General features: G+C 39.1%; 1 protein-coding gene across 1 annotated transcript in view; it reads left to right on the top strand.

Annotated features, from left to right (window-relative positions):
- The window catches only part of ZNF804A (zinc finger protein 804A), a 147,712-nt gene that overhangs the window by 99,658 nt on the left and 25,416 nt on the right, over nucleotides 1-22,638 (top strand). The window contains exon 2 of the mRNA XM_039728669.1: nucleotides 13,435-13,578. Within this exon, the coding sequence (XP_039584603.1) occupies nucleotides 13,435-13,578 (144 nt within the window). The remainder of the gene's footprint in view (nucleotides 1-13,434; nucleotides 13,579-22,638) is intronic.

The following is a 22,638-nucleotide window of genomic DNA, read 5'->3' on the forward strand; positions in this document are numbered from 1 at the left end:
AAAAACCCAAAGTGGTGACCACCATCACAGCTTCTCTGTTTGCATCACTTGCTGTCTTGTGATCATTGAGCTGCAATGCCCAGTTTTAAGGTGCTGGGGATACAGTTGTGAAAAAATGTTTCAAAAATCCCACAAATTCGGGATGCAGAAAAAATTATTATAATCAACAGCTGTGTCTCTTTCTCAAGGAAAGAGTCCAAATAAAAGCAGGATACTGCTGAGCATTGATTCTTTTCTATGTGTTTTCAGCTTCTTTTTGAGGACACAAATTGTCATTTACTGTCTGCTAAAATGCCTGTTTTTCTACCATTGTTAAGGCATTTTTTAAAAGATGAGGTTGCTAACAGCTGCAGCACCTGTTAAATTTTCATATCAACATTAAAGGAATGACTAATTTATTAATCTTGTTTAGATTAGAGTGACCTTTTCATTTATTTGTATTAAAATCCCTTCCCTGAAAAATCAGTGTTTTTCTCCAGGTTGCTTGTATTGATTACTAGTGCTGGTATTTATTCATAATTAGAAGTACAGTAGGCAAGAAAGCCATTTTTTAAAGCTTGATCTAAAGCCTTCTGGTGTTTTTATTTCACTCTCTTTTCATAATAAACCTTATTAAAAGCCTGTAAATAGAGGGAGTGTACTTTCTAAAGAGCTGTAAGAAAATTAAATAGGCTCAACTGGTTTTCAAAATTTTGAGCTAACCACCTCAAAAATGTTGTGACTGATACAGGAGTGCAATCAGTCATTTTGCTGAGACTTTGGACAGTCTCTGTATGAAAATGCAACTTTGATCACAGCAGTATCTGCACGAACCCCAGCCAAGAACCAGCTTTGTTCTAATTTTTGATGCTAAAATTACAAGTTTCTCTTCAGGAAAGTAATTATTTCTTTTTTATCACCCCTTTCCTCTTTTTTTTTTTTTTTTTTTGATGTGACATGAGAGAGGCTCGAGCAGCCAAATATTAGAAAGATTAGAAAGAAGCAATTTGGCTTAGAAAGAACTCTATAGATTGTGGAGGGTGACAGAAGCTGTCAGTATTGATTTTCTGCCACTTTCCTGTTTGACCTTTCGGATTGCAGCGGGCGCTCTTAAGAGGATTTAGCTTGTACCAAATTAAAGATATCACAGAACAATTGCTGACTCATATTGTGGAAGCTGGCTGAGCTCTGCTGCCATCAGTGCAGGGCCATGGTCATTACTTGATTTAATGTGCTCTTGTGGATCAAGTTGTTTGAAAAGCTGCTTATGAAAACAAGGTTGATGATGATAAATGAAGTCGCCACCTACTTTATTCTCACACACATGCATATGTATATTTAAACATACTCTTTTAAACTTCTACATGTGAAATTTGACATGAAAAGCGATCAAAATATACATAAAAAACTCAAATAAAACAGTGTTTTAAATATGCATCTATAAAAGCTTCATTTGCATTGTTGAGGATGAAATTGGAACAAAACCCCTAAGTGCTTTGTCTTCATTTAACACCTTCTAGCAGTGACTTGACACAAAACTTCAATGTGAGCATCCTCTGCTGAGTATCCTTCCACCCTGTTTGGAGGAAATAGATTGCTTGTCTGAAGTAGTTCAAATAGTTTACTCTCATTTAATATTCATGAAGTGTTTTGCTATATGATGGAATTCAGTTTGTGGAAATAGTTATTTTTTTCACTGGATGCCCAAAATGGAAATATAATAAATAGGTGAACTCCTTTTAATTGTTAGGACCATTTTAGGAAGCAACATGTTAGTATGCAGTTTTTTGTTCGATAAACTGTGTGCTAGATGAATGTATTTTAAAATGGCACAGGAATATTTATCTGGAAGAGCTCTCTGTGCTGAGTGCTTCTTTTTAAAATCAAATTAAAGTGGTTATTTGTATTCACTGTGCTGTTTTCATACTAAAACCCATGAAAAGACCACATGGTAATCAGCTATTGCAGGAGTGTGGCTTTTGCAGTACATCATGCCCTGCATGTGTGCATCCTAATGTATACATGAAATGGCAAACCCATGTCAGCCTCAGTTAACAGAGAGGCAAAGAGCTCATGAGTTTATGTATATTTCAATAATGCAGGGTCTAATGGAAAAGAAAAACAGGCTACACTGTGAGGATATTGCTCATTAATATTGTAGCATCCACAGTTGAGTCTCAAGCCCAGAGGAAGTCAGCCTGTGCTGCACTTGCTTGGCTCTGCTCTGCTGAAGAACAAAGTCTAAGATCCAAAGACCTTTAAGCTTTGTGCATACGTATATTTTTGTCCACTCACTGTTTGCAGTAGGCTGTGCTAACCTCTGTATCCAGACTGTCAGGTTGTTTCTTTTATAAATAGCCATGTTGTGTTTATAGAAAATTTTGTTGGTTTGCTACTAACTCTGGCTAAGCTGGAGTGCTGTTCATGTGACTCCTGTATCAGCCTCTGTGCAGATACCCTTGCTTTGTAACAAAAATGGTTATCAGGTTTAGAAATGCTAATTTTGCATACATTCCACTGATGAGTCCTGCTGGGAGGCCTGGTGTGCATCCAACCAGTTTCCATGGCGTGAGGCATTTGTCTGCTGTTTGTTTCTTCAAGGCAACTGCAGTTCATTTTGACTAAAAAGAGACAACTTCTGGAGTGGCAGGTGTGGCTTAGGGCCAAGGAAGAACTGAATAATGCAAGGATATGAAGTATTTGTGTGCAATAAATTGTTTTCTGTTACCAAATGCCTTGAGCTCACCACCAGTGCTGGCATCTCCTCAGAATACATTTGTGTCTGGTGTGTTGAGCCACTCTTTCTCCCTTCCAGTCTTTTTTTCTAGTTCTGTCAGAGGATCCTTGAGGCTCCAGGTCATGCTGCTGTAGCTGCTCAGCAGTTCACAGCCATTTAGCAAGTTCTTTGTGAAGGTTGGAAAATAAAGATCTTTGGATCTCTAGTTTTACGCAAACCTAAAAGTGCAGAAGTTTTTGGTTTTCTTTTCCCTAAGAGCACATGACATTAGGAGGCCTTGATTTTAGTTTTAGTTGTTTGGTTGTTGCATTACTTTCTTTTGGACCTTATTCTTCTCTTATTGGCCTTGATTTCCCCTGTAAAAAGGTTGGTTGCTCTTGGCCATCTCCCTCAGCTGTTACACATCTCATACAACTTCCGTGTTGTTTGCTCTGGCATGGTGATGATGGAACTTAACTGATTCTATGAACTGATTCAGATTTTAAGTAAATACTTTTTTTCCACTATTTTTAACATAGATCAACTTGCTGGTTTATTTAGATAAACGTGTTCTCCTGCAAGCAAGTGTGCTGGCACTGAGCAGGACTAGCCAGGCACAAAGAAGAGGAGGAGGTACCTGTACAGTACCAATTCAGCTTGTGGGGACTGTAAAAAACTGTCTTTTTTACTCTTCAGAGTCCCTAAAGCAAAAGGAATCTATAGGCACTTCTCTAATAGAAATGGTCAGCGAGGTACACGGAATATTTGGAGTTTCAAACCGGACCTGATAGGTTTTGCAATGTCCTGGTTTCTGGGAAAAGCCGACACGAGTGGATTAGCTCTGCTCACAGAGGGTTTGTGGTTTAGCATCTCCTCCTTTGATAGCTGGTCTGAGCCCTGCAGTGTGTGACAGATTGGCAGAAATAGTCCCTCAGACTTCACTTAGATCTCAGGCTCTAGTCCAGTCCTGAGCTTTTGTCAGTGTATATTGAAAATGTATTTAAAACCCAATTTCGTTGGCTGACAGCATGACAAGATGTCATTCCCTGCATTTTTGCTCAACTTCGGGGACTTTTGACAGTGTTCAGTGTGCAAAAACAGGACAGGAAATGGAACAGTGTGACTCAGGGTGAGTCTAAATGTATCATTTATGCTAACATGTGAGCTTCAGTGGGATATTTTTGAGGAAGCTTTGGCTATTTTGTGGATGTGGCTCATTTTCCCTGCACCTCGCAGAATGTAGTTAATGATCAGCACTCGATGAGGAGCTGATGATCATGGGCACTGCTTCATCTCCGTGCATTGTCTCCTATTGCTGGCATCAAAGCCATTCCCAGCATGGCCACAGTCCTGGTGCTTTTTTAAGGGTCTCCTTGGAAATGTCATTGGTGGCAGTGGCCAATAATTTTTAGGTATTTTCCATCAGCTTGTGTACGCCTATGGGGTGTCAGGCACTGAGTTTGGCTATCCTCGTGGCAGGGTTGGCTGCTATTGAATGCTTCCCTGGGTAGTAGACAGCAAATAGATAAATAAAAATGCTTTCTCATGCCTTTTCTGTTTCTCACACTGTCAGCTTCAGAAAGGTTTGCCTAACCATATATCTTGACACATGGCTGTACCACAGTCCTTTATTTTCTCCTAGTTTTCTAACACAAAAATTAAAAGGGTCAAATCCACTAAAATTTTTTCTCTTTCCCTGTGGCCAGGAGGTGGAATGAACTTCTTCCTTTTAGGCATGTATGAACCTTAGGTAGTATTTTCTCTTAAGCGTCCATTGTCTTTCTCTTTTATTGAAATTATTGACTATCAGCTGTCCGGCCGTATGGCCTAAAGTCTTCAAACTGAAGTATTAGCATTGACATAAAGTAGCTATTCTCTTGAGTTGCATCTATTCAAAAAACTTCTCACACAGGTGAGGGTCACAACATTGATAAATGCTTCATTTGCCAATTGTTTCTCACACACAGAGTCAGACAAACTCATTAAAACTCATCGGAAAAAGATATTTGCCATGGGTTGTTAGCTACTCTATTTAGCATATAGGCAGCTGCTTCAGCAGCAGCTGCACTTACTCCAATATCTTTTAATTCCTTCTTTTTTTTTCAACCTGAGATCATTCAGACGTTTGCAATACTTTTTATGATGTTTTCAGAGGGAAGGAAGAGCAGCCCCATCTCATCTCAAAGATGCTGTGTCTCAGAATGCCACAAGGTCACTTCTAATTTAGCTAGCATAGATCTGCCAGGGTGAATCAGGAACCCTGCAGGGCTCTTCTCATTGTTTGGCAGCTTAAAAAACAATCTCAGAAATGAAAGAACAGGATCTTCAAAATCTCTTTGTGTATTTGCAAAGCACTGTTCTTACAGTCTCATTTCTCTTTGCCTAGGTAGTGTTGCTGCCTTTTCACTTAGACCAACGTCCTCATCACGCTCGAATACTGATTGTGAAAAGGATTTTGAATCAACTCAAGAGTAGCATAAATCTTTAGAAGGATTTTTTTCAAGGACTGTTCTCTATGGCAAATTTAAACTTAATCCCATTTCCCATTAGGGCAAACTTTTTCACTGGGCTTCTGACTAAAAAGATTTATTTGCATTATTTAGTGATGCCAAAAGGACTGATTTTTTTTTTTTCTCCTTTTTTTTTCTTTTCTTTAGATGAGGTGTTCTTCTGACTGTGATAACACAGAGGATTAATTTTAGGAAAATAAATATTTATTGCATCATAACACAAATCTTAAGCTCATACATATTTGCAATTAGACAACTGAAGGAGCTCAGAGGAGTAATTCCTAGTGGGTTTGGGGGTTTGATGTTGTGGTTGTGGGGCTTTTTTTTTAACTAGGAGTTCCAACCATGTGTTATGTTTAATAACAGAACATGTCTGTGTAGGACATGGTTCTTTCCAGTGGGATAAACCCATACAGGCCATCAGCTGCATGCTAGAGCAGGTTGTCCTGCTTTGCAGCTGGAATTGTTTCCTGGCCACATCCAGGCCTGGTCAGGCAGAGCTGCCCTGGGGTGTTTCAGAGCTGGCCCAGAGCTGAGCCCTGTGTCTCAGTGGCTGGGCAGGTAAGTGCTCGTGGCACATAACGTGGGGCCAGTCGTGATGGATCCCCAAAGCTGGAAAAAGACAGTAAATTTGCATGGAAAGACTTAATGGTCTGGAAAGCCATAGTAAAATAGAGCCACGAAAAGGATCTGTGAAGAAAAATCACTGAGCCTGCAGCGGGGATTTCCAGGAGTGCTGAGTGCAGTGGGGCACCATGTGCTCCTCAGTTAGCTCCCAAATATTTTCTTTTGGCTCTGAAAACATCATTGATTAAATTTAAAATATAACTTGAAATGCCCTCAATAGGAGAAATGTAATGCTTGCATTTTTGAGAAGTTGTTTTGTATTTCAATAACGATATATCAGATTTTTTTAAAGTAGAACAGATTGCAGTTTTAACCAGTCATGGAGAAATTGTATTCTTCAAATTGTATCTTCAATGAAATGAGACAGAAACATCTTTATTTCAATTCATGTATTATATTAATTTTGGCTTTCTTTAAAAAAATTCTTAAAAAATATAAGCAAAAGTAGAAAAAACCAAGAAAAACTGTTTTGAAAGCTTAATAAGAGAAAAAAATCACTACAGAGGATCATACTAAAAATCTTGCAGAAAAGAAAATTATTACAGTCAAGCATGACAAGAGAAATCGAGGAAAGCTGAACACAATAATCACCAAGAACTCTCATCCTGAAAATATAAGTATGCAACATTTCAGGTGTGAGCTGTACCCTAGGTCAATCTCATGCTCCAAATTAAATCTATTTAATATAAGGTCAAATTTTCTGTTTCCCTGATGCCTTGCCCATCTGGCAATTTTTCATAGACCAAAAAATAACTTCACCAACTCATTAAAGGTTGAAGAACTCTAGAGCAACTTTTTAATGCAAATTAGTAGCAGCCAGTCAATTGGCAGTCAGTTAACCTGTGGTAAAATAAATAAATAACTTGCCCTAACCCTGTCCTTTGCCCTTCCTCAGGTCCTGAAATGCTTATGAAAAATGTGCTCATAGCCCTTGGGTTGAGGGCTGCCAGGCACAGACACTGACATCTGTTCCAGCACTTGGTGTTTGTGCTCAAGAGGGGCTTTCAGTCCATCTCCAGGGCTGTGAGTTCTGCAGGGTTCAAAGGCACTTCATTTAGTTCAGTGTGTCAATGGAAGAATCAGAGGAACTTGATTTTCCCAAGGAGTCTAATTATGTTACACACTCACCTGTCAATTGAATTAAGTCAAGTAGCTATGAAAATCTTCAGTCGTCTACATGCCTCCTATAAGGAAATTAAAAGCCAAAATGTTTTAAATCCCAGGATGTTTTAAAATCAAAATTCTGCTCTAATTAAGTAAGTGACTGGACTATTTAATGTAGAGGAGTAAAGGAGATGAATACCCGGCTGCTTCTTCCCATGCTAATCATTAAGCAGTGATGAACATTCAGCAAAGATGATATCTAGAGCTAAACCATCTCTTTCCTTTCTACAGCAAAGCCTCCTTCAGTTCCACTCTGTCAAAAGATTAGTGGTAGAGATGTGGTTGATAAATTTTTCTTCAACATAACTAGACCTGTGTTTTTCGTAAGCACTGATAAAGAGCTCCTTCTTCGTACAGCCTCCCAGGCAAAAATGTGTGGCCAGCACTCTCACTTTACAAGTGCCTGCTCTGCCCGAAAGTAGGTTTTATAAAGCACCAGAATAAATAAATAATTCTACAGGCCTGTGCCCAACAGTTAGTTTTAATGGCAGAAAAAACCAATCAAGTGATTTTATGAGTCCCAGTTAAAAGTAATTATACACTATAAGTGGTTTAAGTAAGTAAATGAGACAGACAAATCTGATAACAAATTGCTGCCTCAATATGAGCTTCCTTTGCAGTAAATCCAGTCTCACCATGGCAGGACACTGTTCTGCAGTGCTTTGCTCTCCACTGAGTCCAGCTTTGGCCCTCTTCTCATCTGTCTCGCTCCATTTGGTGCAGGGGGTGTGGGATTCAGCTGTTTGCATTAGTAGGTGTATGGCTGGCAAATGTGGTGTTGCAAAATCTGGATGACTTTAGGAAGCAAACAGCACTAATGGGAATAAATTTTGCTATTTCATCCTAATTTCACTGTGTTATTTATCCTAATGCTAGGGTGTTTTCCCAAACACGAAGTACTGTCTGTGTGTTTATTGGGAAGCTGAGGAACCAGTTTTATAATAATTTGCACGTCTTCAATAGCATTTTCAAGTGTGCTTTTTCAGCAGAATACTGATTAGCTCTCCTGTATGTAATAAGTGGTTTGGTTGGAACTGGGTGTCTGCAGGTAGTCTTGAAGGAAAAATAAAGTTAATGTGGGGTTTTTCAGCCTCTGATGTTCCATTAGTATAGGTTACCACTCCTTCCTTGGGCCCATCCCCATCCAGTGCAGTGGAACAGTGGGGTCACTTCTGGAAACACCTTTGCCCAAAAGGAGAATGTCAGAAGGGATCATGGAAATTGTGTTTGTGGCCTTGTGAGCTGTAGTTTGCTATCACCTCCTTCAACTAATGGGAAAGTTTCAGGTAAGGTAATCAAAAAGACCTGACAATTTTTGTGGTCATTATTTTCCCAGTCAGTTGTCAGTCTCCTTCTTGAAACTCCCCCTGCACTGCTTGGAAATGAATTTGTCAGGATCAATGAGTAATTTGATCCATTTATCTAACTGCCTTTTGCTTTGGTCTCCCCGCCTTGATAAGGACAGGAACCTTATAAATAATTAGATTTGTTACTAGTCTGTACTAATATTATTAATGTATTCTATTTTTTATTTATTCCTTCAAGTGCATCAGTGGGTGATGTATAGACTGCTTACATGAGGAAAAAGTGCTATGCAAAGATATTAAAAAAATTCTACATACCAAATAATACCAAGATTGATAGCAGAGGAGACGTTAGGAAGTTGCACCTTTTATTCCACAAAATCTGCTCTCTTTATAATACCAAGTAAATATACCAGAAATTAAGGAATCCACTGTTAATTGTGCTCATGGATATCACACTTAATTAACTATAAGGAAATGTGCTCTTAAGTTGTGGCTGATTTTTTAGGCTTAATATATTTTTAGGCTTTTTTTAATATATAAATATAGCAGAGTTTTGCCAAATCAAGAGTATTAGGTTGATTTTTTGAACTGTCTAAAATAAAATTTTGCTTTTTTTTCTTTTAGTTAGTGCAACAGGAAAAAATGCTTTAAATATTTTTTGTGAAACAAGGTTACACTGGAACATCTGTCAGGTCTAATGGGCTCTAATCCAGAGGATCAGACCAGAGCAGCCTAATCCTCTCTGGGATGACTATACCAGTAAATTATCCTGAAGAAGAGCTTTATTTCTGTAATACGTTTTGCTTTGCAGTGACTGCAGGCCTGACCCTTTCAAGTCTACAGTAAATGCAGAATAGCTTACTGCAATAAAAGGAGCTCACATTTATTGTAAAGTAAGAATATTCACACTAGTAATCACCATGGAATAGATAATGTATTATAATTTCACATTATTCCTTTTTTTTTTGTCTAGCTGACCTTTCTGCAGGTAGTAAAGTGTGAGCCTGAAGTGCACTCCATAAAAATATCCCCTTGGCTGAGGCATCCAGTGAGCTCTCCAAAGTTATCTGTGGAAAGAGTTCAGCACTCCTGTAGTATTCTTTCTCTCTCTCTCTCTCTCTCCTGTAATGGGAGCACAAAGTCCAGTCTGGTTTGTGACAGCCCCTCTGTGAATAAAGCCTGCTTTTAATCCAATTTATCAGATGTTTGCAGTAGCATTTGCATAGGCTTAAGGCTTTGGAGGATGGAGAAGATGGATTTAGAGAAATAAAGCTGGCTGATAGATGGGATCACTTATTAGAGATCTTTCATATAAATTATGAAAAATAGCTACAGTGAATTATAGCTGTAGGCTTTCAGATAATAAGCCTTTCAGAAAAAAATAATGAAACTAAGTGACACTCAGTTCTGGGCTTTATTACCAGGCCGAATCATAATTCAAAGTTCTTTTAAAACTTCCAAGATGGTTTGCAAATCTTGATGAATATGAAACTAAGCTTGATCATATTTAACCAGTTTAAGTGAGTTTTTTGGTTGCTACTTTACTCCAGGAATATTCCTCTCCAGTAAATTTCCAGGTTATTTCTGTCTGCAGTCCATTGCCTGCTGCTCTCGAGGTCCAGGGTCTGCAATTTGTTACTGTCAGTTTTTGGGCAGTTATCCCTCATCAGTATGGGCAGGGCTGGGGAAAGTGGGAAAGCCTCCTCTGCCAAGGCAGCTCTCCTTGCAAAATGGACAGTAACAGCCTGGCAGGCAAAAAACCAGCAGCCTCTGTCCTCCTGTTTCCAGTCTCTGATGCCTCAGGTTTTAGCTTTTATATTTTTCAGATTCTGTGCTGCTTTAGTGTGTAATTCTGATCCTCATATTAGGGGATGATGAGCTCTCTGCACAGAGTAGGGAGACAAAACAATTCCTTCTCTAGCTGGGGACCAGGGAAAAATGATCCAAGTGATCCAGATCTCAGGCCTAAGAGCATAAACAGCATGGACTGAAGAGAGAAAAACAAGCAGGATGGGACTTCATGGGCTAAAGCTGTAATTGGACAATTAACTCCAATATGCAAATGGACCAGAACTTATAAAAGTGAGAGACCCCGTGACCGGTTGTCCATTCTGTGACCTTTTGGTTCATCTTGGGTGCAGCCCTGGCTGGGCTCTTGTACTGCCCAGGGTGGATCCATTGAGGACTTCTAAGAAATCCCTGCTTTATTCTTTAACTCTGTCCAGCCTCTGTTCTAGGTCAGCCTTCACAAGGCATCCTGCCCATCCTTGAAATCAGACTTTCCCCATTCCCAGTGACTCTGGACTTTGCTCACTCCCAGCAGCAGGAGCAGTTGTCTCAGTCCCAACCTAGCCCAGGGGATCCCACAGTGACAGAGAATCTCCTGAACAACATCCTTTAAGGGTGTTTTTAACAGGGTTTTTGTGTGTGTGCATGTGAAATACAACAGGCTGAAGTCTTGAGCTTTGTCTTGCTGCCCCTGGAGAAATGGGAAATTTTTAACATTGGGTGAAGTCTAGTAGTTCTGCATAGGAACATCTGCCAGTGGATTAGTGCATGGCACTGTGGTGTAGCATGTTCTTATATCTTTTGGAGACTGTGGAAAGAATCAGCAGAGGTGATGAAGTGTAAGGAATGATGAATAAACCAGAACTGTGTCATTCAGGGAGCACAACCTGAGAGAGTGTGTGGTGGGGTACATGTCCTTAACAATGACCCAGTGGAAAGGAATAAAAGGTAAATGTTGATGACCTGTCCCAATAAGCAGCAGCTGAAGCCAGCAGAATGCAGGTGCAAAGCAAAGGGAGTGATGCTGACTTAAGAGTCACTTTCCTTAGTTGTACAGATCAAAATCTTGCACAGGTTTAAAAGGTTGAACCAACACAGCCGTTCATATGTTTCCAAGGTCAAGCACTTCTGGTTCTTGTCATTTAAAAGTCCCTTCTCCACGCATGATTGAGCCCCATTATTGTGTTCCACCCCATCTACTTGCATTTAATTTAGATGTGTTGCCACTCTTCACTTACCTTTGAAACTCTGATGTACTATTGTGATGTAAATTGAACCCTGTGCCCAAAAAAATCCCAGCTGAAGGAATTTAATGATAGAAACCCCAAGATCCTTTGCAGTAAAGTTTTCCATGGAGTTGCACTATCCCTGCCTTATCAATATGCATTGGCATGCTAAATGAAATTGCATTCAGGTTAGGTTTTGCTATGAAAAAAGTATATTGTTTCAAAAATGGTGCCTTAAGTCAAGGACACCAGCAGTGAAGTTACATAACTTTATTCAAGGTATTTCTCAACATTAGTAAGTCTTTAAAAAGCTTGCTTGGGGGTTAATCAACAGCATGGTATAAGATCGTGATGAAAAATTATTATTCAATTCACTGTTCTTGTCTTAGGATCCATCACATTGGCTCTTCTCTCATATATATATCTATATATGAATGATGTTTTGTAGTATTCCAGAGTTCTGATAATTCCCCCAAATTCAGATTTTTCTTTTCCAATTTTTAATAAACCCAAATTAGGTGTCCTCCCTTTGTAGACAGCAAGAATTACTTTTAAAGTGTTTCAAGGGAGTGTATCCCCTGAGGGTCTTCATGCTATTTCCACTGCTTTTCATACATAGCATCCTGGTAATACTTGAAGTGGTTTAAAACCTGTAGTTTTTACTAGTTGATACCAAGAGCTAAGTACAGAGTTTTCAGGTGAAATTTCCATAGGGCATAATTGTATTTTCAAGTGAGTAAAGTACTGCTATTTCTTGGAATAAAATGCTAACTCATTTTGGACTTAAATGGAACAGATTTTGTGAAACATCACTGTAGAAAAGTGTTAGGAATGTGTGAATTTGTCATGTGTCAGCCAATATTCAAAACACCACTCTGAAGTGACTTGTGCAATTCTATTAATGGACAAAATTTTGGTGAGGGAGTACTTCAGTTTGGGTATGAATCAACAGTGTTTGCTAGCAGTCCAATCATGCTGAATTATAGTTAAAGTGCTACTTTAAATAATAACTACTTTCTGGATATAATTTTAATTTTATGACTATTGTTCCTCTCTCTTGAGAATAAACAGCATTGTTATGAAAATATTCTAATCTGATAAACATAAATTTTCCATTTTGAAGTACCCAAATTATATTGGAAGTATATGTGTCATCAGCTGTGAAAACTGCATCCAGTATTTTTCCCCAAATTAACTCAGTTTTGGATGTTCTGATTACAATATTATCTTTTATCTTCATCTACCTGAACCAAAGAATTCACAGTGAAGAAACTCTGAGGAACAAATCCAAGGGGGTTATTTTGTTAAACAGTATTTGACATGTTTGGGATTTCCACCTGAGATTCTATCCCAGACAGACTTGTCAAAAGCAGGAGCCGTGGCACTGAGGTTATCCATGCTCAGTGTTTAACTGGTATTACACTAATCTGACATGACAGACCATTTCCATGCTCTTTCACAGCATCACCACCAATGTATTTAGGGAATTAAAAAGCCTTGTGTGCAATTTTCTCATCAATGATAAGCAGAGTTGTATGTGATGCATTGGCTGATGGATGATAAACAGGGGTGTGTGTGTCCTGATATGGGATGACAAACACAAAGATATTAATTACATCTCAGCTGTGAAAGTGTTCCTTATGTTTCATATGTACAGGCATTCAAGAAGGACCTAGTAGTTTCTTTAATTTTTGTTTTGTTTTTGTTTTAGTAAGCAAACTTTCTTGTAAAAGCCTTGTAACTAAATTATTGCCATCTGTATCTTCATGCTTATTGTGCTTGGGTATATTGCTGAGGAGTGAGGCTTGGATCAAAATGAACTTGAAAACAGCCTTCAGCATGATAAATATTTGTATTTAAATAGAGCCCAGGGAAATCCTTCTAGCCTCTGACAGAGCCCTGAAGGGGAGCTGGCAACTGTATAGCAAACTGAAGTGTGCAAATCTTCATCCTCACAGCAGATCCAGTAAATATGTGCAGTGTAACACAGCAAATATAGGAAGGCTTTTAGTTACAGAGGTGTGTAAATGTTTACAAATATGATTAACTGCAGAGCACAAAATCCATTCACAGCATCAAAGGCAAAACTAAAATTACTTTTTCCTGCCCCCCTCCAGGATTATGCTGAAAAGAAAAACACGATAGCAAAAGCTCTGGAAGATCTTAAAGCCAACTTCTACTGTGAACTCTGTGACAAGCAGTACTATAAACACCAGGAGTTTGACAATCACATTAACTCTTATGATCACGCTCACAAACAGGTAAGAGAAATCTGCTCACTACTTCAACTTGGTTTCAGATGGAATAATGAAATAAGGTGTCCTTAAGAAATCACAGTTGAGTTGTCCTCAACTGTAGATTCTGGGAAGCAAAATGCACTGTTTTCTTGCAAACAAATCTTACCATGGAGATTTACTGTCAGAAAATTCTGAAGTGGGAAGAAAGAGAGATTTGAACAGTTTGATATTGAAGAAGAGAAAGGAATGGTGAATAATAATGAATAATATGATTAAAATTGTAGATGTATAATTTCCTTCTTACCAGTTTAATTTTTCACATGAATGCTGTGGTATATTTCAGATGTGATTTACTGGGAAGCATTTATTGCAATAGATGTGCATAAGAAACTTGACATACTCTTTGGATAAACTTTTTTTTTAGTGCAGATACAGTTGTGAAACAGGCTATGACTACTGAAATTAGTGCAGGTACAGTTCTGAAATGAGCTATGATTTTATTTCAGTGCACTGTATCAAAAAAAAGTGTGTCAGTGAAAGGGGTCTGTGTGTTAGCTTTAAAGCATCAGTATTTAGGTTTCTATCACCACATTGAATCACTTTACCTCCAAGCTGTGTGTCTTACTTTGGTGAGATAAAAGCAGTGCTTCCACAGAATGAGAGAGGCAATGCATCCCAGGGCAACATTCTGATCTGCAGAGGTTAAATCTATTTAATTCAAAAGGAAAGACAAGGCATCTTGACTCCCCTGAAGTGATATGTAATGATAGTGTAAAGATATGTAATAACTGTTCAGAAAATTCCTACATAGGCCACTCAGCTGGTAATTATTCTGTGCCTTTTATTTTATTTTTTTTTCTTTTTTTTTTTTTTTAATCTGGTGAAATCATGTGGTTGTGTATCTGGATTGATTGCTTTTATTCTAAATGAATATCCCTTTTTCCTGTTATTCTGCTCAGGGTGAACATAGATAAGCTACTGCATGTTTTATATCTGTATTATATAGAATAATGATTTCCTTTTCTTTAGCACTAGTCCTTGAAACTTTTTTTTCTCTATCTCACTAGTGTTTTTATTTAGCCCATAATTTACACAGTCAGTGTGAGTGTTAGATTTAGTTAGGAGAACTGGGAAGATGTGGACCTCAGCAGCAACAGCAATCTGTGACAAGCTGGAGGGAAAGATACATATATTACATAAGAAATTAGCAGGTAGCTTCATTGCATCCTGCAGCTGTTTATTGTGATTTTTAGTTAAAGTACAGCTGGAACTGGTTCTTCAGGTGTTATATTCACACAGCAGCACGTCATTGATGGATGGCAGGAAAAGAAGCTATGGACAGAGTCTTCCCCACTTGACCTCACTTAGGATTTATATTTATTAATTTTTTAGTGCTGTGAAGCACTTTGAAATAATGAGAATCTGAAGGCTGCAGTCCTTGTTCCTCTATTCAGTATTGATGAAAAATTGATTTTGAAGCTGAGGTCAGGTGTGAGATCAAACAGGAACTTTTTTTCCAGTGTTTCACATGGTAATTCTTGTTTTCTCATGGCTTTGGGCAGGAGAGGGTGGGCACTGCACCAGCCTCTGATGGAGCATGGCAGATCCTGCCTCTCCATCTTTTCTGCAGGGGGTCTGTGTGTCTGTGTCTGCATGTGGCTCTGTGGATGTGTTTGGTGAAACACAGGAAGCCATCTCCTTCCTCTGTTCAACATTCACAAGTCTAATCTCCCTGCTAGGAAATTTAAAAAAAATGCAGTTTTCAAGTAAAAAAAATGGTACGGATGCTTATTTGGCCAAAGTAAAAATTTTCACAGATGTTACTGACAAATAAACTCTTGATTCCTGAGATAAAACATTGAGTTTAATTCTCCTGGAATATGTTTTTTGTGGTGGCTTCTATTAGTGCTATGGAGAAAAAACATTCCTCTTCCCATCTTCTGGGCGTAAAAGCATATGCTGCAGCACAGGCTCACTCTGATTTGCTCTGTTTTCGAGAACTTCACACCAAATGCTTTTTTTGGGGAGTTTTAATGAGCTTGCTGGAGACACGAGCAGGTGCTGCTGTTGAATGCTCTGATTTTGTCCTGAGACTTCCTATGTCGATGGCAGAAGTTTTCCAGCAGTTGAGTAGAGGTGAGAGGAACTAGTAATTTGCCTTTGGATTCTGCTTCATATTTTTCCTTTTCTATTTTTTTTTCTTCTATCACGCCTTTCTACAGTAATGGACAGGTAAGGGAAGTACTTAGTACAAAGAGTTTCCCACTAGCCAAGAAAAGTTGTAAGCGTGTGCAGCCACTTTGGTTTCAGTGATCCCAGCACTAAGGAGTGGTTTGTGTATGATCAAATGGATGAAAGCTCTGCCTAAACCTGACTTCACCCCAGCTTTTCTGAAAAGCCATTTTTAATCCTAATTGTGCAGTCTGTTATCACACCATCTAAGCCATGGGAGGGTTTGGCAGAGAAAATGTTCCTGACAGCTCCTGTACCTCAGTTCTATTGTAGAAGAATTTCTTTCCATCCAGTCAAATGTTGCTAGCACACAAAATTTACAGGATTTAAACCAGAAGATTTGTTATGTGGGTTTCCTCCATTGGCTAGGAGGCCCTGTGCTGTCAGTGTTGGTTGTGTTTTGATTTGTTGTGTCTTAACAGCTTCTGAACACCCACTTTGAGACAGTATGAGCACCTTCTGAGCAGTCCAGAAAGAAAGCACAGGACTAGGGTAAAGCCAATTTTATTTCCTAGGACCTGAAGGAGTTTAGTGTCTCAAGAGCCCCACTGCCTCTGTTAGTGCTTTCCTGTTCTTGGCTTTTACAGTATTGTTTGGAGAGCATATCTGCAGCCTTTATGAAATACTCCAGGAACAGCAACTTGCAAGCAGTCACTGGTAATAGAGAAAAATGAACTCTCTGTTTTGCTTTGAAGGCTCAGAGAATGAAAAAACACTCCTAAGAAAATAAAATGGTGGTGTCTTTAAAAGCAGCAACGTTCTGAGCTCAATACAGAGAGATGAGTAACTGAGGCAGAACTGCTGTTATTCAATATAGTAATGAGGGAATTGCTATTTGATGGTCTAAACCCACAGAATGTGGGATTTGAGAGCCATGCCAGGGCTTTAAAACATATGTATGGCTCTATGCAGCATCTCCTCCATCTCTGGAAGGAGCTCTGAAGTGCTGAAAACCCCTGCCTGCACTCCTTGATTTGCTGAGGGTTTGATAAATGCAGCTGAGCATTAAACTCTGAGGCTCTGAGTGACCTTCCTGTCGTGCCTGCTCGGGCTTGGTGACCTGTGCTGTCCTGGGGAAGAAATCTGGACCACACAGCTCAGTCCCCTGTGCCAGCCATTCCTCCAGAGACTTTTGTCACTAAAGGCATAAAGAGGGTTTGAAATAAAGGCATAAAGAGGGTTTGAAAGTCTCCATCCCAGAACTTCTGATTAATCCCTCAATACCACGGCAGCACGCTCGAGCTTGGTGTTCTTTGCCCTCCCAGGAGGACTCTTGCAAATAGCAAACAACAACAATAACAGCAAAAGCTGTGATGAAAAATAAATAGCCCTAATGTGTTTGCATCTACAGATGAAAATACAATCAATTAAGTAAATTATAAGCAGGAATTTTCCCCCACAGAACCTTAGGTCATTTCTCAAACTGTTTCTCTCTGGGTGAAAATGATCTCTGTGCTCTACAAATGTATTTAAAATTGTATGCAGAGAATAATGCACAAATTATGCAGGAAGACTAAATTAGTAGTTGTCCCCTTTCCCTGTTCCAGACACAGATTTCTCCTGTCCACATTTTTCTCCTCTCTTTACATCTTTTTCTTTGCACATTTTTTTGACATGAGTGCCAAATAAGCTGGAGATAATCTCTATTCACAGTAGAGAATTTTAATCTCTAGTCAGTCAAAAGTCCAAACTTGAATAATTTTCATGTGTTTGAATAAGTATTTTATGGGATATGGGTGGAGAACAAGAACTTTGGAAGTGGAAAGGTGTGATTAGACATAGCAATAATATAACCCCCATCCTTTTAGTAAATCTGGGTCTCCTATAAGTTACGAGGCATGTAAGGTATAAATTAAAAGCAATATGGCACATTTGGGATGCCACTATTCCCAGCAAAGATAATTGGATGTTAGCAGTTGTTTGAGCCTGCAATTTGAAAACAAAGAAACGAATCCTCGTAGTCATCATTACAGCTCTTTTTAAAAGCTCTCATTGCAGAGTTATTCCCCCTGAAAAAGAAAATCCCCGTCTCTTCTGCTTGGCTGGCACCTGCAGAGGGTGCCCTGCAGTGCATCTGCAGCTCCTGGCACAGCCCAGGAGTTTGTGTCTGTTTGCAGGGGAATGGCCAAGTGCTGGGAGAGTGCTACAGTGATGGAAATGAACTCTTCACTGACAGCCAGCAGTGTTTTATGCTGTCTTTTTTCAGGCCTGCTTTTTGCAGGTTGGTTTCCCCTGGGGCTTTGGGAGTTGGACTGAGCCAGAGGCAACGTGTTGTATGCAATTTTTGAAATGTGGAAATAACAATTCTAAAATACCCCTGTTGTCTTCTAGAGCAGTATGCCCAGAGCTTTGGTGTGGTACAGGATAAAAACTGAAGAGTTTCAGGAATTTTCTGAAGATTTGCTTCATGAACAAAAAGTGTTGTGTTGTGTGTTCAGGCATGTTCAGAAATAAGAGATTTCTTGAAATAACTCTGCTGCTCTTGGATCAGGGAAGTGCCTTGCATGACTGAGGGGTGGCTGCATTTCTGCAGGGACAGTGAGGAAGGGCAGGTGCAGTGCCAGCTGCTCCACCCTCCTGGGCAGAGTGTAACCCTGGCAGGGAGGCACTTTCAGTGTCTTTTTTTTTTTTTTTCATTCCTTGCAAGTGAATATAATTATTTTCAATGCTTTCCAGTATTTATCTTCTTTCTATTTTTCTTTTCTTTGAGGCTAAGTGACTTATTATTTTTAATATAGCAGAGTCAGGTTTTTTGCAGCTGAAGTTTCTGGAATGAAGAAATTTTGTATTCCTTCCCTTTCTTTATCATGTTTCTCAAGTTAGAGAGCTGCATCTTGGTGTGTCCTTGTGGGCAGGCAGTCACAACTACCCAAGCATAGAAGAAATTCAAACATTTGTGTTTGAATCGATCTTGTGTAGTCCTTTCTTATTGTTATTGCTTTCCCAGAATGTAACTTGGCATGTCTCTCTGTATTTCTTTTTTTTTCCCTCAGGAAAACACACTCATCTTTGTAGCCTTTTTAAATATTAAGGGAACACAAACAAATGTTCAGCTGTGCATTCATATACATAGATGTTTTTGTAATGCACATGCAACCATGAAATGAGCCCCTCCTCTCTCTAATATACTCTGCTCTATCACGCTATTTCAGGTTGGTTGGTTGTTTTTTTTTCATTAAGATTGCATTATTTAATGATCTTTAGTGGTTGGATTGGTGGTTCTTTGGGTATTTGAGTTTATTTTTTTAGTGTAAAGCTTCCTTTTAAGTTTTAAGCACTTGTGCTGGCATTAGTGCTGATAAGGGTCATCACCAGGTCCATTAATTATACCTCAGTGCTGCTGGGAGCACTGGAGCTGAGCTTTGTGATGGACTTGATGCTTCCTTTTCCAACTCCTTTAAATAATGAAAACAAACAAAAAGCCTTCTGCTGTTGCTGTGAAGAGAAAGGCAGAAGTGCCAACATGACAGGAGCCCCCTGGGCCCCGAAGGAGGGAGGCAGACTGAGGATCCCACTCCTCTGGGATATGGGATGTGTCCAGAGCACATGGGGGGGGGTCTTTATTCCACTTTATAGAATGCATTTTAAAATTAAATAGATAAGTTTGTTCTTTATGAATATTTCAGTATATTTAGGGAGAAACTTCTCACACTCTTTCCCGGATGAAAGAAAACACTTGTACACTTGTTTTCCTTCCATTTTTTTTTATTTTGTTTAATTTTACCTATAAAATTTAATCCCAGCACTTGGCTTCTTGATGGGCATCAGTGTAACAGAGTAGTTAGGCATTTTTTACCTCCAGACTTGTACTGACGGGTTAGATGAGGATACTTTTGAGTAAAGTGTTCATCCAGCAAATCCAATTTTGTTGCCAATGAGTGTTCTGTTTTCTCATTACCAAAAAAAAAAAAAAACCAAAAACATATCACGATGTCCCTGCCACAGTAATTACAACAGAAAAGATACTGTGTAACCTTTTCTGTTTTCATGTTTGGGAAATTCGATTCTGTAATAATGTTTGATTAACTAATTGACTTATTTTTTTTTCCTGAAGAAGTGTTTTCAGGGCAAACACAATTACAGTAGAGGAGTAGATACCCCATCTGTCCCACTAATAGCCTGCAAACAGAATATTAACCCCATGCACTGACACAACTGATTCCATGAGGAGCCTGTTTTTTACTGCAGGAGGAGCCTTACCCCATGGCAACCCTTCCTCAGATAAGAAACTTAGTATTTATCTTAGTTCTTTATTTTTTTTCTGGTTTTGAATTATTGCAGCCTTCTCATTTCTGTCCTTTTCAATATCCAGATCAGCCTGATAACCTGATAAATCTCTAACATTAAATTTCCATGCGAAAAATTTACAGTTTTTTTTCAACTGCACTTTGCTCATTTATTTTCCAAATCTAGATTGTCACTTCAATGAGGGGAAAAAAATTACAGCAGCAATGCAAAGCAGCAGAGAGGGAGGGAGGAGTAAGGGACAGGAATAAACATTGTTTGTTCCATACATCCTGAATGTTCCGTTCCCTGGCATGTGTTTGTACTGCTGTGGGGTTAATCCTTTTATTTAAAACTCTAATCATATATTTCAGTCCAATTTGGTCTTTTTAAATCAGTTCATAATAATTTCTTCATGCAAGTTAGCAGAACTCGGGGCTAATTTTTAAACTTTGCTTTACCATATCAGGATCTATCAGGTTTCTACTGTTTGTCCAGCACTATTGCAAAAGAAAGTACTTTTTTTCTGTTCATCATAAAAGATAAGAATGGACACAATAATTAGGACTTAAATATAGGAAAAAAATACAGTTTGTTATTTCATTATTCGGAGTTCATATTGCAATTGTAATGCATCTTTTGACGTACAGTGTTTTGATGGGGAGAAATTATATAAAAACCTGTACAAGCATGGAGATCAGATGATGGTTTACTTATCACTCAGTTGTATCATGCAAAGATCAGCTAAGCAATTACCTACAAGAAAAATACTTCTTTTTATTTCCCTTTATGCTTCAACAGAGTCAGTCTTCCACAGTTAATTTAAACTTCATTATGGCTGCAAAATTCAAACCAATCAGCAGAATACCTTTTCTGCAGTTTTCAGAAATTCTACATGCAGTTCCACTGCTGTCCTGAAAGTAATCAAGCAGATTGTAGATTAACTGTAAGTAATGAATAATATGAAAAGCATTTTGTTACTCCATGGTTTTGAGCTGTTAAGTGATCAAAAAGAAAGTGAAGGCAAAGCTAATACATTCCTAGTAGTATATTAAATTCTGACCCCTCAAGGTGAACAATTTCTTACAAGATGATCTAATTTGCTGAAACAATTAAGTGGTGTATGTCAGTGGTTACTACTCTATGCCTGATCCTGCAAAAGCCACCTTGAAGTTTCCAATTTGCCACCAAAAAAAGAGTTTCAGGGTATTTTTTTGCCCTCTGGGAGCTCTGCTGGTATTCTACTTCATGCCCTGCAGTTTGTACATGCTGGTTTCCATGTGAGAGCTCATTCTTCTTTGGGAAGATCTGAGCAACCTTTTCAGCGCAGACCACAGTCATTCTTAGGGTAACTACTGCAGTCTTTGCTGATCCTTGCAAAATCAACCCTCCATTCAGTGCAAAAAAAGCTTGTTCTTTTTTTAGTGGCAGCTCTGACCTGTTGATGAAACTTAGCCTTGCAATCAGTGCTGCCTTTTGCGAGGAGATGTGACAAGGCAAACAAACGACATGGAAGTGGGAGAGCACCAGTGCTGCTGGTGCTGCAGCTGGGACAGCGGGACTCGGGGCCAGGGGTGAGCTCCTCGTGGTCCTCTGCAGCAAAGGCTGTGAGCCTTGGGCAGGCAGGAGCACTGGGGTTTTACTAGGCACAGGAATGTAATTCTTGAATTACAGAAACAGTAATTCAAGTTTCTAAGCCACTCTAGGATTGTTCAGTGGAGGCTGAAACATGAACTTGCGTTTTTCTTCTCTTTTCCCCCATGCAGTCAATGGCTGCAGAGCCTCTGCTGCTTGGCTGTTGTTTCAGTCTGGGTTTTTAATTAGTGCTACAACTGCAGCTCTACAGGAAAGGTCTGAGCGGCTTCTGAATTTAAGCTTTCCTCACCCTCACGCTGCAAAGGAATGAAAGACAGGCCTAAGCAAGGTGAGCATTTGGAGGGACAGGTGAGGTGGGCAGGAGTGTGTCTGTTTTGTCCACAGCTGGCAGACAGGCAGTAGCCATGGCTGGAGAACATTTCAAGAGTCAATGAAAAGGAATGTTAGAAATGTGGCCCTGCCTTGTCCTGTTTGTGTTTTGGATTGGCTGAGGCTTTTCCTTCATCTTCCACACCTTTTCCAGACATACCTCCTGGTTCTCTCTGTTTCACCCAGTCTTGTTCTTGACAAACATCCTTGTGACAAACCTGGATGATTATGTAAAGGACTTCTCCGTTTGTTCCAAAGTCTCCATGTGTGGCAGAGGAGTGGCTCAGCATCACAGGATTGAAAGTGTGGGTGTCTTTTGGTTGAATGATTTTAAAAATAAAAACAAAAATTAAGGCATTCAGTCTGCAGAAGACCATATAAATACAAGCACTGCACACCTCCCTCTTGCATAAATCCTTCTTTCCTTGAATTTGTCTGTTCCGACAGTATGTTGCATCTTTTTTTAAATTAGAACTGGCAAGAGACGCATGGTATACTGTAATATAAATTATAAATCACATTAATTCAAGTTCATTCATGATTAATGTAACTACTTTTAAATGCCTGGCTTCTTTGATAGCACTTACTGCTGTTGTCTTGGTGTGCAGTCTTGGTACACATAATGATAACAAGGGAGGAGACACAAGTAAGGGAGGACACAAG

This window comes from Passer montanus, unplaced genomic scaffold (genome assembly GCF_014805655.1).
Source record: "Passer montanus isolate IOZ18808 unplaced genomic scaffold, ASM1480565v1 scaffold66, whole genome shotgun sequence".
NCBI lineage: Eukaryota > Metazoa > Chordata > Aves > Passeriformes > Passeridae > Passer > Passer montanus.